The 16070-nt window shown below is 32.3% G+C and overlaps 2 protein-coding genes across 12 annotated transcripts; one reads left to right on the plus strand and one right to left on the minus strand.

Annotated features, from left to right (window-relative positions):
- Positions 1-1080: 1080 nt before the first annotated feature.
- On the minus strand, positions 1081-10708 carry LOC101248454 (protein FAR-RED IMPAIRED RESPONSE 1). Of its 11 annotated transcripts, none has more exons than XR_011214694.1 (9): positions 10551-10691; positions 7322-9624; positions 6634-6702; positions 6174-6230; positions 6016-6084; positions 5317-5382; positions 5075-5214; positions 4484-4645; positions 1081-3010 (listed from the first exon to the last, which is right to left on the minus strand). XR_011214694.1 is itself a non-coding variant. In XM_026029289.2 (8 exons), exons 2-7 carry the CDS (start codon positions 9578-9580, stop codon positions 5098-5100), a joined length of 2571 nt encoding a protein of 856 aa, XP_025885074.1. In that variant the 5' UTR covers positions 9581-9624; positions 10623-10708; the 3' UTR covers positions 4215-4645; positions 5075-5097. The 11 variants fall into 11 exon arrangements, 3 of the variants coding, with proteins under 3 accessions (XP_025885074.1, XP_010317042.1, XP_010317043.1); XR_011214697.1 differs by lacking the exon at positions 1081-3010 and adding an exon at positions 6299-6366 and having other exon boundaries at positions 4215-4645; XR_011214696.1 differs by lacking the exons at positions 1081-3010; positions 6174-6230 and adding an exon at positions 6256-6366 and having other exon boundaries at positions 4215-4645; positions 10623-10708.
- LOC101248746 (receptor-like protein EIX2) lies at positions 1152-3908 on the plus strand. Its single transcript, XM_004233865.3, has one exon. The coding sequence runs from the start codon at positions 1152-1154 to the stop codon at positions 3906-3908; it is 2757 nt and encodes a 918-aa protein (XP_004233913.3).
- Positions 10709-16070: the final 5362 nt, after the last annotated feature.

Raw genomic sequence — 16070 nt, forward strand, 5'->3', positions numbered from 1 at the left:
ACAAAAAAAAGTGACGAAATATTTATGATCTGAAAATATAATTGTAAAATTCTAACATCAAGTGATGCATGGTTCGAAATTCAGTTGAAAACAATTTTTTTTTGTTTCGAAAATCTGTTGTGCAAAAGAATATAAAAGAGTTGACGGAAAAAAAGAGGACAATCTAGCCAAGAGCAGTTATGTGACCATTTGTAAAATTTATATATTACATTCTGTAGGCAAATGTTAGGTGACTTCTCTTTTCTGTTTTTGTTTCCTATTCGAAATCTTATATTAAAGTCTGATTAAATTTGAATCGCGCACTGTAGTATTCATTTGAGAATGACGCTCCCGACAATACGTAACTCAAACCTGAAACCTCTCCTTTAAAGGTTACTTTCATCTTCAACATGTTTTAGTTGGATTCTCTTTCATTAATAATTAATGAATTTGATTTGACTTCCCAGCCCACCCCCACTACCTGTCCACACCCAAGTATACATGTACATGAGTTAAAAGTTGAAACTCAAAATTTCAAACACAATTTGGACAAACAAAAAGTCTTCTTTTTATCCACTTGGGTTGTGTAAACCAAAGAAATTGATGTATCTAACCTATATACTCTAATATTTAGTGTGTGCCCATATCTGGAAGTCAATTTTGAGGTCTTGGCTTGTATTACCTACATTTTATTAAATCACTCTTTCATTCCAAAATTTTTTTTTACTCCCTTCGACTTTATTTGTGTCATACTTTCTTTTTTATTCTGTCCAAGAAAAAATGAATTATTCATTTTATCATTATTGAGATGATTTATAACTACATATACGATAAATTATTCATTCGTTTCTTAAATTTCAATCTCAATCAAATATCACACGAAAGGAATAACAAATCTTTTCTCCATGAGTCTTTTAGCTCGTGTCTTTCAATGTAAATCAACAATTTCTCCTTTTAAAGATCTCAACACAACTCAGCCTAATGGTCAAACTTTAAAACACCAAAAAGAAATGCATTCAAATAAGTAACAACTTGCACTTTCCAAGTCTAAAAAGCTGCCATCACATTTAACATTTATAATTTAAGAAGCCACCAAGAATCTGTCATCCAAATTTATGTATATATATATCATGCCATTTTTTGGCACATTCTTTTCTTATAATTTCACAAAAATGAGAGGGCTGTACTACATAGTACTTGTCCTGTTTACTGTAAAGTTTTGTTCTTGCAGTGGAATTTGCAAAGAAAATGAGAAAACAGCTTTGCTAAGGTTAAAGAAAGAAGCAAATGATCCCACAAATGTACTATCTTCTTGGGTTGAAAAAGAAGATTGCTGTAACTGGGAAGGAGTTTTTTGCCACAATGTAACTGGTTCTGTCATTGAGCTATCGATTAATGGATGGAATTGGACAGAACTTAAAGGCCTAAAGATTGATGATTTCCAGTGGTTGTCAAGTCTTGAGAATCTTGATAGTTTGGACATGTCTGGTGTGGATTTAAGTGAGGCTACAAACTGGACTGAGGTGATTAGCATGCTTCCTTCTTTGGTTAATCTCCGTTTTTCGAATTGTAGTCTTCATTCAATACCTCCTTTGTTTGATCATAACAGTTCTGTTCTTGAAAATCTTGATCTTTCCTTGAATAACTTTGGCTCTCCAATTCCCGGGTGGGTTTTCGGTTTTGGTAGTCTTGTTTCTCTTGAATTCACTGGTAGTAATTTCACTGGTTCATTTCCTGAGGGTCCTTTTAACTTGACTTCTTTCACAACATTGAGAGCTTCTAGCAACTCCTTTGGTTCTGTTTTACCTCAATGGTTATTTGATCTTAGTAATCTTGAATATCTTGATTTGAGTTTTAGTGGTCTTGAGGGTCCAATACCAAATGGAGTTGGAGATTTTACCAAGCTTACACATCTTAGTCTTGCTTCCAATAATCTGAATTCCACTATCCCAGATTGGCTCTATGGATGCAAGAATCTTGAAACACTTATCATGAAGGATAACAGTCTTGAGGGAACAGTTTCAGACTCGATTTCAAATCTGACATCTCTAATTAGTATCGACATGTCTGAAAATTTTCTTTCTGGAAAGTTACCGAGTGTAATTGGGAAATTATGGAAATTAGAAGATCTCGATCTCTCAGAAAATCGATTTGAAGGAGAAGTATCTGAGGTTTTCAATACTATGAATGGTTGTCCTCCAATAGGCTCAGGAAATTGTTCTTCTTTGAGGACCTTAAGACTAAATGACAACAAACTAATTGGAAATCTTCCAAAAAGTTTTGGGCAACTTCCAAATCTACAGTTCTGTTTCATGTCTAATAATAGGTTGGAAGGGGTGTTGACAGAAGAACATTTCACCAATTTAACAAATTTGAAGTTTTTCTCTGCATCTAAGAGTAATTTGACTTTAAGGGTGAGTTCAGATTGGATTCCATCATTTCAAGCTAGTGACATTGTAATGGGGGGTTGGCGCTTAGGCCCTGACTTCCCTTTGTGGATCCAGACTCAACAATCAATCATGAATTTGGACATATCGAATGCTGGCATAGTAGGTGAAGTTCCAACTTGGTTCTGGAACTTATCGTCTCAAATTCGTTTCCTCAATATGTCTCACAACCACCTCATTGGTGAGATTCCAACTTTCTCAATTTCTGATAGCTCCATGGGAAGTGGAGGTCCTTGGTTGATATACTTGAGTTCCAACAACTTCAGTGGTTCACTCCCTCATATTCCAACCATGGTAACAGAGTTAGACCTTTCAGATAACTCTTTCTCGAAAGGTTTAACAAGCTTCTTGTGTGATAAAAAGAGTGAATCTTACATGTTAGAGATTCTACACCTTGGGGGAAATCGTTTCTCCGAAGAAATTCCTGATTGTTGGATGAGTTGGCCAGAGTTGAGAGTTGTCAATTTGGGAGAGAATAAGCTTACCGGAGGAATCCCAAGATCCATTGGAGCTTTAAGCAATTTGAAATCTTTGGACTTGAAAAGAAACAGACTTTCTGGTCCATTGCCTTCATCCTTGAACAACTGCACACGATTGTGGAAAATAGACATGAATGAGAATGAGTTAGATGGAAATTTACCACCTTGGTTTGGTACACTTTCAAAGCTGATAGTCCTGAGTCTTCGGTCTAATAAATTCGATGGTGAACTAGCTCCAGAACTTTGCAAGCTCAATGATCTTCAAATCTTGGATCTTGCCAACAACAATTTGTTTGGAGCTATACCTCGGTGTGTTAACAATTTCACAGCAATGGTGAATGGAAGGAAGGAAATTAGAGACGGAGACGACGAGATGGATTATTCTTATTATGTTGGAGTTTTCAGGGAGAGTGCAAGAGTAGCAACTAAGGGTAACATGTATCAGTATGATACCATTTTGTCATTGTTTACAAGCATGGATCTTTCTAACAATAGCCTTTCTGGAAACATTCCTATGAGTCTTACAAGTCTTGTTGGATTGAGATCATTAAATTTCTCCCACAATCAGCTGACTAGTAGTATTCCAAGGGACATTGACAAGATGAAGGTATTAGAATCACTTGATATCTCGAATAATCAACTCTCTGGTGAAATACCCCAAAGCATTTCGAGTTTGTCCTCTTTGAGCTACTTGAATGTATCTTACAATAAATTATCAGGGCAGATTCCTGTAAGCACTCAACTTCAAAGCTTTAGCCCTTTTAGTTTTACTGGAAATAAACTGTGTGGGCTTCCACTCGTGGAGCGTTGCAGTAAAAATCCTGAGGTTGAAAATGAAGAAGAAGAAGATGATGATAATGAAGTGGAATGGTTCTACGTTTCCATGGCAATAGGATTTATTGTGGCTTTTTGGGGTGTAAGTGCTCCTTTGCTTTTCATAAGACCATGGAGACATGCCTATTATGGGTTTTTAGATAGAAAATGGAAATCATGGCACACATAATTTGTAAAGATGTGACATTAAGGAGATTTCTATTTATGTTATACTGGATGAAATTTGTTTATATCTCATGAAAATCCATTACCATTCAGCGTTCTTTGAATTAAGACATTTTTATATTTGTTGTCTCCACAGATATATGAGAAATTTGACAATTTTGTTTTGGCAAGGTTTGAGTTATGGAATGAACAAAGGAAATTAACAGTTCCTTTTTGTTGTTCTTGTGGTGTTTTAAATGATTCTAAAGAAAATTCTTTTACTTCTTTCTTTTGAAATAATTGAGCAAACCTGCAAATTTAAGGGCTGAAGTTAAAATGAAAAAAGGACTCTAGTCCTTCTACTAGGATTTCCACGGTATTTGTATTATGTATTTGATTACAAAATACAAGGAACATCTTCGTAATTACTGCAAGTATTTTTATAACTTGACAAAAAAATTTGTTATAATACACACACTCATACTTCCTTCTGATTATGTAGACAATTCCTCAAAACTATCAAGCACATTCAGAGATGTAGATTAGCTATCAAAGACACTTCATAAAGACAAAAAATTGCGGAGTCTAATGATGACCTACCGATTATTTAATGCCTGAAGTGTCTCACATTGGTCAAAACAAGCGAGATTCCATACTTGTTACAGCACTCCACTCCACTGCAATCTGTCCCTTATGCCCTTCCTGGCTCTCCAATAACGCTCACTCCGCTTTGACACGCTTCTTCAACAACGTCATTCCATGCTGATTCAATTCAGAAAAAAAAATTGTTAAGGAGAAAAGAGCCTCGGTCAGAAACCAAAAGAAAAGATCCATTTGTCACTCAACTAATGATAATTTTCTCAGAAAGTCACTCAACTTTGTTTTGTAACAGAAAAATTACTCAACTACTGTTATTTCATCTACAAAGTGACTCAACTAATTCAAGCTATATCTTTATAGACAACTCAAGACTCAAAGTAATCTCTACTTCCAAACCTGTAGTATTTAAATAGTGAAATTAGATCTGACCTAGTTTTACACTTCCAAACTTCACATTCCTTCTTCAAATGTAAAAAGTATGAAAAATAGTATCTTCGCCCTCATTTCTTCCACACTTCAATTAGATAATACATGTCCGTCATGTTTGTCAAGTTATGGAAGCTACAAAAGACATAAGAATAATAATCGGACCTGTTGAAGTTCTGTGCACAAGGCTATGGTCTCATATATGTACAAACTACGAGATGGTAAAGTTGGCCAAGGAACTGCAGCATGAGCAATTGTCAAGATAAATTCTTTGAGCACAAGTTCTCCATATTGGCCATAGTAGACTGATGATAAAACCCAGAAAATGGAAATTAATTAAGTACAAAGGAGCAAAATGGTGGTGAAACAACAAGAGAACAAGGCAAAATGATAAAAAAGTATAGCACCTCCTGGAGACTGTCCTGAACCCCAAAAGAACTTTGGGCATCTGCACGCCTAAAATACACTCGTCCCTACAAGAGAGAAGAATGATAATCTAATATCAGGAGTAAAGCAACAATTGGCAGTATACATTATTTCCTTTTGGAAAATGTTGTGTTTGGATATCAATTTCGAGAAAAGATCTTTTGCAAGACATTTGGATTAGAAATTTTTTTTAAACAAACAAAACTAAAAAGTACTCTATGAATTTCATAAACTGTGACTCAAAACCTAAAACATATACAAGACCAAGACCAACCCGAACAAAGCTGTGGTCTTCTCTAGACATCAAACAGCCAAAACTAGAAGTCATGGATAGAAAATAAATCATTGAATAAATATTGTCACAAGGTGTAGCTATTATCGGAAAATCGGCTTGGATGCAAAATTCCCGGGAAACTGAAAACTGTAAACTAGAGAGTAGAAGGTCACAGTGTGTATTTGGTTAGTCTTTGAAGAAACCTCGGTTGGCATGCGGTTGTGATTGGCTCACGATTTACTGTTTGATCTGACGCTAGTAAATCAGAGAAACCATTGATCTTTTAGCCATTCTTAGAATTTAGTTTTTATAGAATTTTTCTAATCTATCTACCCAACTTCAGCAAAGCAACAGGAAATGATATCCTGACACAGCAAAAACTCTTTACATAATGTGTAAATAGTACCAGTCCATGCAATCTAGGTTGAGAGAGATAAGAGCCATCTTCAATTGAAACAAGTGTACTCAATTGTCCCTAAAAAAGAACAAAGATAACCGAATTAGTTTGAGACAACACTAGAAATCATAGAACACATCAGTGATTGGAGTTATTGATTGAATCACCAGCCCCAGTATGTTTAAATGGTTGGCATAGCCTTGGATATTTGTATTCAATTGTCCCTGCACCAAAAGGAAAAATACTCACTTGGTAGTTCCGTCATTCTGAACTCATGCGCTACATTACATACCACTCCTTGAATCATTTGGGGGCTGCTGTAGTAGCCATCAGGAAATGGAATTCTGGAATATATGTGGCCTAACATGTATCATAGAATTTGGATCACAAAACCAATGATTATTCAAAAACTCCCTATGTTCCAATTTATGTGACTCTCTTTCCTTTATAATCTGTTTAAAAATGACAATTTTCTATGTATGAAAAAAAAAACTCTCCTTAAAATTCCCTTTTACCCTAAAAGACATGCTTTTATGCCATATAAATATCATGGCTTGCTAAAGACACTTATCCACCCACCCACCCCCCAAATATGCCAAATAAGACAAAATTTACAAGTAAAATCACCATTGGCTGTATGGCTGAATGTGATCCGAAAGGATAATCCACAGTTGATTCTCCGAAATCTATTTGTCCCTGCAACGTAAATGGAATGCATGAGATAAATCAGCCAATAGATATCTACTATCTATCCTTGCCATGGACATTATATTCTGCTCCGTATTTTACCTAAAAGATACATAAGAATGAACTAAATCAACACTTAGGGGTCGTTTGTTCGGATTCATTAGAACAAATAATTCATGCATTAGCTTTGTGTATTATCAATATTTTGTTTGGTATAGTTGTTCAATCTATGTGTAACAAGCATTAGTTATTCACTCTATTTGACATTATGCTATGTATAACAAATACATGGCAAACCATGGTATTAACAATGCAAAGGTTTTTAGTACATGCATTAGCGTGTGGTTAAACACACAATTGTTCTTCAAAACCTTTTTCTCATCCTTTTCACCGTATTTGTGGAGTCTATTATTGTAAACACATAATTCCTTTTAGAAATTATGCTATGCGTGTTATTTTACTACACCAAACTAAATAGTGCATAAGAAATAAGCTCAACATAACTAATACCAAAGTTACTAATATCAGCATTACTAATACACTTTATTCAACACGATTCTTATACACCCTACCAAATGACTCCTGAGTAACTTGCATAATGGAAATAGAAAGAAGATCAATAACTTACTTCCTTCTCTTTTCTTGCTATGTTCTTTCCATTACTCTTACTTGGGTTGTTTCTATCTGTGAATACTTCAAGGTCCTTAAGACCTTGATTTGGGAGAGAACAAGGTTCTGATTCATTTAAATTTGCATCATTCACGGTCTCACATGTTCTCAGAAAATTTTCCAGAACACTAGATAAAATGTTATAACTCTCTTGAGATAACGACCCTTCATCACCTAGCTCAAATGCCCTTTGACATAGATCATTGTAGCGTTGAACTCTGGAATCAACCAAAGCTACTTGTCTCGTCTTCTCTCTACTCTTTGCACCTTTAGTCCAGCGTCTTAAAACATATTTAGAGGGGATGTTATGCACACCAGCCATCTGAAGAACTATCATCACATGTCTACAAAGGAATCCATTGTACTCGAACAAATGACAAGAACATGAAGTATCAGATGTCCTCTCATTCCATACGACAATGAATTCTTGATTTACTTCAAAATCTTGGACTCTATATGTGCCATTCTCACCATCATCGTTTTCCTTTTTCGGGTGGCAAGCAACCACTCCTAAAACCTCAACTTGGAATTTCTTGAATATCGTATGAGTGTATAAAGTTGACATCTGCTTTTCAAAAGGGGAGGGAGATTTCAGTCCTGGTTGTTTATGTCTCGTCTCAAAATCAGCATTTGCCTCTCCTTGACACTTCTCTTGCAGCAGTTTTTTATACTGGTCAAGAAACTCCTTTAATGTCGTCTTGCATAATATGCATTTATCAAGAAGAGCACTAATGCTTTCTGCTCGTTGCATCGTAGACATTCCTGCCAAGAAGATTTTATTCATGTATGTCGGTACCCACCTTAGCCGATCTTCATACAATGATTTAATCCACAAGTCATTCCCCAGATCAAATCTAGCAACCACCTTCCACCACCTCTTTTCAAACAATTCATTGGTTGCTGACCTCAAAATACATTTATTGAATTTGGAGAGAAAACTTTCATGCTGCCTTATGACATGACCAAGCTTCTCCTGGATCTTACTCAGTACATGCCACAAACAAAAGCAATGGCGTGAATCTGGTAAAACCTCAGCAATAACTTCTTCCAGTATTTTGCCTTGATCAGTTAGAATTACTTTTGGAACTTGTCCACCCAATGCCCTGAGCCATGCTCGCATCAACCAAATAAAAGTTGACTTACTCTCATCTGCAATCAGCCCACATCCCAGCAATATGGACTGAAAATGATGATTGACGCCAATAAAAGGAACAAACTGCAGCTTATATTCGTCTGTTATATAGGTAGTGTCAAAAAGAACTACGTCACTGAAGTTACCACAGTCAAGCCTGCATTTAGCGTCAATCCAAAAGACATTTCTCAAGCGTTTCTCTTGATTCAAATCCAATGCATAAAAGAAGTTTGGATTTTCATCTTGCATGCAAAGAAAATACTCAAGAATAACTTGTGCATCTCCCTCATCTAAAGCCAAAGATTGAGGACTACTATTTGTGCCACCATTCTTTTGCTTCTCAACTTTCTTCACAAAACCAGAATGCCTAGATGTCGAGGCATAAGTCTTTTTCGTCCTCCCACGGATAGCATGAAATGCATCTGCATCATTTTTACCCAGATCAATGTTCCTGTGACCTGGAGGATAACTGGTCCAATCCGGAAATATTTCATGGTTATGCTCTTTGACAAAAGTATGAATAACCCACCTTCCATCAGACCTTCTCTTTACATGCAAGCAAGCCTTACAATCTGTTTTTGACCAAGACCTGTTTATTCTGCCTTTTTTTCTTTTCACGGGATTACTTCCTGCTGCATCAGTACTTGGAACAGGTTCTGCGCCAGAAGTAGAAGGTTCACGCTTACTTCCATATCTACTGCAAACAAATTTTGCATCAATAAATTTTCCAGAAATTCTGGATCGACGGCTAGCCTTTATTATTGAGGAAAATCCAATGGACTTAGCATATTCTTTGTAATGTGAAAAGGCATTCTCTTTCGAGTCAAATTCCATACCATCATGAGGCTCCAAGTTCCTATAGCAATTCACAGCCAAAGAATCTGTGTTTGGCAGTACATTTGCGCCATTAGATGTTCTTTCATTCCAACTAGTTCCTGCATTCTCTATTCCCAGGCAAACACTCTTCGAAGCAGTGACAGTACCACGAAGTTCTCCATTAGCACTTTCAATTCGTACACAAGTATGCCGCCCACAGTCCTCTTTCTCGTGATGATCACCTGATGGCGGCACAAGGTCCATAACCATTGAGGTAAAATGTGTTCCCCCAATCCAAGTACTCAATTTTGTTCCTGAAACATGTCTTTTCTTATTTGGTCATCATTATGGCTAATAGAACAAAATTCAAGTCAAGTCATCCACAATTTATAAGTTCTCGTTTCTATTTGAGATAGAAATGCTTAATCCAATAAATATAGTCTCCTGAAACATATAGATCGTATCTTGTAAATTTGAAATTCTTCCTTTTGTATTCTTTAATGACCAACAATTGGATTTTTTAATTAAATAATGAGAACTAACATTGTCAAAGCACAACCACAGAATTCTTTTCTATATAACATGTCACAGAAGCACACATCTCTTCAAAAATATATAGAGAGGATGTTGTTAGCTCCATATTGTTCATACTTGCTAGGCATTATTAAGTACTAATCTCTAGCACTAATTTTTTTTACCAAAAGACTCTTTGAGTTTGTCAACATAATTTTAACTCTTAATCCTTCCATCCCAATTTAAGTGTCTAAGAAAAGGGTGATTTTGAATCTTGTGATCTTAATTGAAAAATGTCTGAAGTTCTCTAAATCTTGTGGTCTTAAACTTGTCACTTGAGATGTTGAAATTGAAAAACTTACTAACCACAGAAAGAAACATTCTTTTAAACAGGTTATAAAGGAAATTAAGACACTTAAATTGGTTCGGATGGAGTAACATATACTTCTTTGAAAAATATTTTCATCTCACCAACTAAACAGCAAAGAAAATATGTTTTTTCCTTTAGAAAAATGCCTTCATCATAACAAACATCACTTAACTATAAAAATCACCTATACCACAACATTCTCATATTCACAAACATATATCAATTTATCAAGTACTTGAACATATAAATGTAGAAATAAAAATAACCAAAATTGAGAAAACTTTTCATATGAAAAAAAATAAAATACTCTACAAAGTTTGCATGTATAAACATATGTAAGGAAAAAGAGGAATTTACAGTGCCAGTAGAGAATTGTGATGATCACAGCTACTGAAAATTGGGGGCGAGTATAGAGAGTACAGTTTTTACCTAAAAATTAACAATTAGGGCTCCAAATTGGTGTATTGTACTCGCACTTTCTTCTTCCCATACTCGCGGTTCATTTGGGCTAAAATTCCTTCACATTTCGACCCGATGGGCCTACTCATGGAGTTTAGGCCCAAATTCACAGATTTACATTACTAACGATGGTTCTCGTGGAGTACTAAGAACTTCTTTATTCTTAAGTACGGGGTCATATTTGTTAGGAAGCGTTTTACCTTTGATATGAAACTACTTGTAATCGAATATGACTTCGACGATTAAAAAAAGATCTCAATTATATCATACGAACACTTTACACATGTAGAAATATACATCCAAAATAAATTACAAACAATTCTTTTTGTTAATCAATACAATTTTAAATACCTTTCGATCAAAATAGAGTAGTCAAAGTCGCAACTTCTAAATATTTAGTTTATCCTAATGTTGGGTTGCATATTTGTTAGTATTTTAATAATATATATATGTTATTTATGTAATTATATACTTCGATATGATATTCAATATGTTATTTCTAAATACCAAATATCGTATTAAATACCAAAAAAATTAAAATATATACCATATTATAAATTACGATGTTAAAAATTTCAATATGATATGATTTGATATTATTTTATTGAGCACATATCATATTCCACTCAACTAATTAAGGGATATTTTAATCCGAATTTTATCTATTAAGCACAAGAATACATTATATTTATGGCACTCATTATACTAACTTTCAAAATATGAATTTATATTAATAACATCAAATTAATATATGTATTTTTTTTTTTTAATATCTTCTGCCAAAATACCCCTACAAGAGGTCCTTTGGTCTTCTTTAAATATTCTCATAGGTGAAATGCATGTCGAATTAACAATATTATAGTTGGGTAGAACTAAGGGGAGAATTTAAAATAAACCTTGAATTTACAAGATAAATAATTAATTAAAATTTGTCCTAGTTCCTTTATTTTTTTATTTTTTTCATCCTAATTGTATTGTTTGTGCAGTGATACAGATATCACGTTGTAGCACATGAGAGGAGGAAGATCTATTACTAGTGGACTATATTATTTTTGTCAGTCAAAAGAGTTACCTTTCGGTCAAACCTTTTTGGGAACAAGATAATAATAATAATAAAAAAAATAAAAATTAAATAAATAAATATACAATTTGAAAATTTACCACAATACAAACATACCTTTTCATTCACGTTGACATGTATTTACTTAATTAATTTCCTCGTTGCTATTTATATGTCATTTTTAAATTTTATGTTTCTTAACAGATTATGTAAGTTTATTATTATATTTTTATTTAGTGCTTTCTTAGTTCAATCAATTAGCATGAATAAATTTATTTTGATTGGTGAATTTCACCAATAGACATGAGTTATTTATTTAGTTTTTCTATGTTGGTCATGTATGTATTTACAAGATTAATAACTCTAAAGAGTTTAATAAAAAGAATAGTGTCATTTATCGGTGAATTTTGTAATATGACAAATATTAAAAATTATTTTTTTTATAAGGATGATATATAAACAGAAATAGAGAAAGTATTAAAGACTATCTATTTTTAATAAAAATGACATATAAACAGAAATTAAGAGAGTATTATTTATTTCAAGGCGATGATCAATATATAATTATTTCTCAAAGGAAAAGAAAAAAGTTCAAGTGGCAGATCGAATACCTTAAAATTCTTTCTATTTAAACTTGATACAAATTATTAATTACACCGTAAGTACGGCTAAACTTAAACAATGTCCTGAGATCGACTGTTTGATAGTCTTTATCCTTCTGAATATTGACATGACAAAGAAAAAACATGAATACACTCTCTTTTGGGATAATTTGTATAAATATAATTTGTTTCACTCAAATAATATATATTTGGTGTCATCAGAAGTATATTTTATACGAATCAAATAATTGAATCTTTAATATATTATTATTCATTTTTGATTAAAAATAAAGTAGTTTCGATACTGTCAAAATTAATCGTATAATTGATATTCATGTGGAGGTTCGATTTATTTTGGGATAGCTAGCACCTTTCTGTGAACTCCATGTGATGCTTCACAAGACACAGTTTCATACAAACAATGACCCCAAAGGCATTGACTTACGTTAATTATTGTCTACTTCAGACATTACAAGATATATTCCCAGAGATATGCTACGTCCTATCTTCGAACTATTCAAATTAAATGTGTTTTTTGACAACTTGGTACAATTTTTTTTCAATTATTAAATAAAAAACTAGAACTAGGGTTATTAATAAAAACCACCCTAGCTAGCTAGTGACTTCATTAATTTCAACTTGAAGTTTGTTTATTTCGTTTTGATCTCAATAGACTTCTGAATCATTAATTTTTAATTATAGATACGTGAAATGTAAAAAATAAATAAATTATGGTCTTTATAAGTATACTATTCAGAATTTCGCGTTAAGGGGTTATCAAAAAAGAAAAGAAACACAAAAATCGAAAGGAAAGGATAACAACAACTTTTATCTTTTGTATAATTGCAAAACTCTATCTTCAATTACATAAACATGCAAGTTGTTGGATTTTATTTGCCCTAAACTTCTTACAATAAATAAATTTTCCTTTTAGGAAAAGATTTTGGATTGACTAGTCATTTTTCTAGTAGGAAAATGTTTAGGGTTTTATTAATAGAGACATGTTCCTTTTAACTTAATCAGCATTCACAATGTAGCCTTAAGGACTTTGAGAGTTTTGGTTAGGGGGAGAATTTATGGATCACAAGTTTGATATGTTATCACTTGTGTGAACTTCCCATGTATTCCATGTATTCCGAGAGTTTTTGTAATCAGGCTTAGAAAAATTTCTTCTTTTTTCAAATGATAATAATGTACAGTTTTTTAAGGAGGAGTAATAATTTGTTTTTTCTCAAAGAAATTAAATAAGAGTGGACTGCCAATAAAAGATAATCAAGATCTCTTAGGATTCCATTTTAAGAATCCTTTTTTTATGTTTTTAATTAGACTGCTTATTAGGCCTATGATTGACCTCTATAATGACTGACATATCATATGAGTATCGTTTAATTTAGCTCTTTTTGACAGAAATTATACTGATCGAATATTAATAAATTAACAATATTAAAATTTTATTGACTCATCATTTTTTTCCTTTTATGATATAAATATATTCGAATGGTGACAGTTTGGAGATGTGTGATTTGCAAGTGGAAATTTAGAAAAAGAAATTAATAATTATTAAAACACTCACGAACAAAAGTAACTGAGATTGACATTCTAAACATCTGAGTAAAGATGAAAAATTACTTATCATTCACTCAATTACTAATTATCATAATCATGTTATTTCTTGTTATTAATGTTTTTGTTTTATTTTTTTAAAATTGTGTATCTGTCGAAAATAATTTTTATACTTTATATTGTCATCGTAAAAGACTGTTAAAAAACCATCAGCTCTCAGTAGTCAAATCATTACTGTATTTTGCTTACAAAGAAGCATTTTTTTTCTAGTACAATAATGCATAATACAATTTGGTTCCTCCCTTTTTAATTTTCTTTTTAATTAGCTTCAGACTTGCTAATTATTAAATTATTTTTATTATTTAGGTTTAATTATAAGTTGAATTATATTTATATGAATGTAAAATAAAAAGTCGGATAGAATTGAGGATGTTGAGATAAATGCAAGTATAGTAAAAAAGATACGATTAAGAACTAAAATATTTAAAAGATACGATTAAGAACTAAATATTTAAAACAAAATAAGAATAATAATCTTTTATGGCGAACGAAATAAAAAAATGAAATCGTGATAATTTAATATAAATTTTCGATGACTTAAATTGTAGTATAAAAAAAACTAAAATTCCTAACAGAAATTTCCAACGGTCAAATAACAATAAACAATCCCTAACTCCCAACTGGCATTAATTAATTAAATAAAGAACCAACGTACAGCTTATTAACTAAATTTATTTTATTTTATTGAAAAAAATAATCTAAAGAATAATAACTCGAATAAAGATGAACATGAGACTCTTGTGGTAAAAAAAAATATATTTTACCAAAGTGGAAAAAGCCAACAATCATGTGAATACAATAAAAATATGTTTGGCTTCAGCTGCTTGCAGCCTTTTACTTTTCATCTTTTTACTCTTCACCAACGTGGATGTGAGTGGACACCAATTCATCTCATATGCACACATGAGTCAGACCCCCCACCCCCACCCCCACCCCGCCCCCTCGATTCGGATAAATTCACTAATTTTTTTATAACGTTATAAATATATATATTCTTCGTTTATTTTTATTTGTCATGTTGCGCTAGCGAAAGTTAAGTTGATTAATTTTCAAGGTTAAATTAGATTACATTAATTCGATATTCTAAACAAAAAAAATTAGATATCCAAAAATTATATGAAAAGTATTATAAATTGCAATTTTTTGCATATCAATATGATAAAAAATATATCTTAAAATGTTAGTCAAAGTTCTTATAGTTTGACTCTAAAAATAGAAATCATGACAAACAATAGCGAACGGAGGACGTATGTATATAAACTTGTGAACTCACTAAAAAAATTGATTGACAACTCCATAATAACTGGTAAAAAAAAGTCGTAGAAATACTTCTCATGCTAAAGTTGTGAGTTTGAACCGCATTACCCTAAAATTTAAAACTCTCAAACTCTTAATCCTAAATCCTTGTCTGTGTCCCCAACCTCCCACCCATTTACCCATACAAGGTGAAATTAAAAATTTAATGAGAAGTGTGAAAAAAAAAATTCTCTAAATATACATTCATAATAATTAACGTTTTTAATCTTGATATATCATATATTTTGATGAGAGTGTATCGAACCATCCTTGGCGTAAGGTGATTCCGCTCGTTACCCATTCTCCACCACTTAAAAATATGTTTTATTAGTTACATTCATATTATTATTATTTTTATTTAAAAAAAAGGTTTATAAATAAAACTAGTGTGGTTTTGTCAGTTATATAACTTTAGTTTTAAGTATATGTTTTCTTTAAATCTGTTAAATATTCCTTAATCATTAGGATTCTCATTACCAACTATGGTTTGGATGCATGAACTGTTTTTTCTCACCCTTCCACATTCGTCGTTTAGTTAATTATCGGTAATTAATTAAGGTGCAAAAACATATTATGACTCGTTAGTTGTTATGTTATCCATAAATAGTTAGACTAAAGTTTTTATCATATTTTAATAATTTCTTTTTGATTATATTATTTTGTTTTTTGTTTGATTAAATTATTCTGAAAAAAATAATATCAACGAAAAATAACCTCTCAATTTAATAAAATAAATGAAATTAACTATGAAAAATTAATATCGAATATAATTATAGAAGTACGTACTTAGGGCAGAGTTAGATCATTGATAATGTATTCAGTCGAACCCTCTAATTT

The sequence above is a fragment of the Solanum lycopersicum genome, chromosome 2 (assembly GCF_036512215.1).
Source record: "Solanum lycopersicum chromosome 2, SLM_r2.1".
NCBI lineage: Eukaryota > Viridiplantae > Streptophyta > Magnoliopsida > Solanales > Solanaceae > Solanum > Solanum lycopersicum.

What these genes read in the sequence shown, in the direction of transcription:
- LOC101248746 (XM_004233865.3), top strand. Translation starts at nt 1,152, where the DNA reads ATGAGAGGGCTGTACTACATAGTACTTGTCCTGTTTACTGTAAAGTTT.
- LOC101248454 (XM_026029289.2), bottom strand. Translation starts at nt 9,580, where the DNA reads ATGGTTATGGACCTTGTGCCGCCATCAGGTGATCATCACGAGAAAGAG. An exon ending in ATTTAAACATACTGGGGCTG is followed by an intron (nt 6,085 to 6,173) that starts GTGATTCAATCA and finishes GTTCTTTTTTAG; the next exon opens with GGACAATTGAGTACACTTGT. An exon ending in AACCTAGATTGCATGGACTG is followed by an intron (nt 5,383 to 6,015) that starts GTACTATTTACA and finishes TCTCTCTTGTAG; the next exon opens with GGACGAGTGTATTTTAGGCG.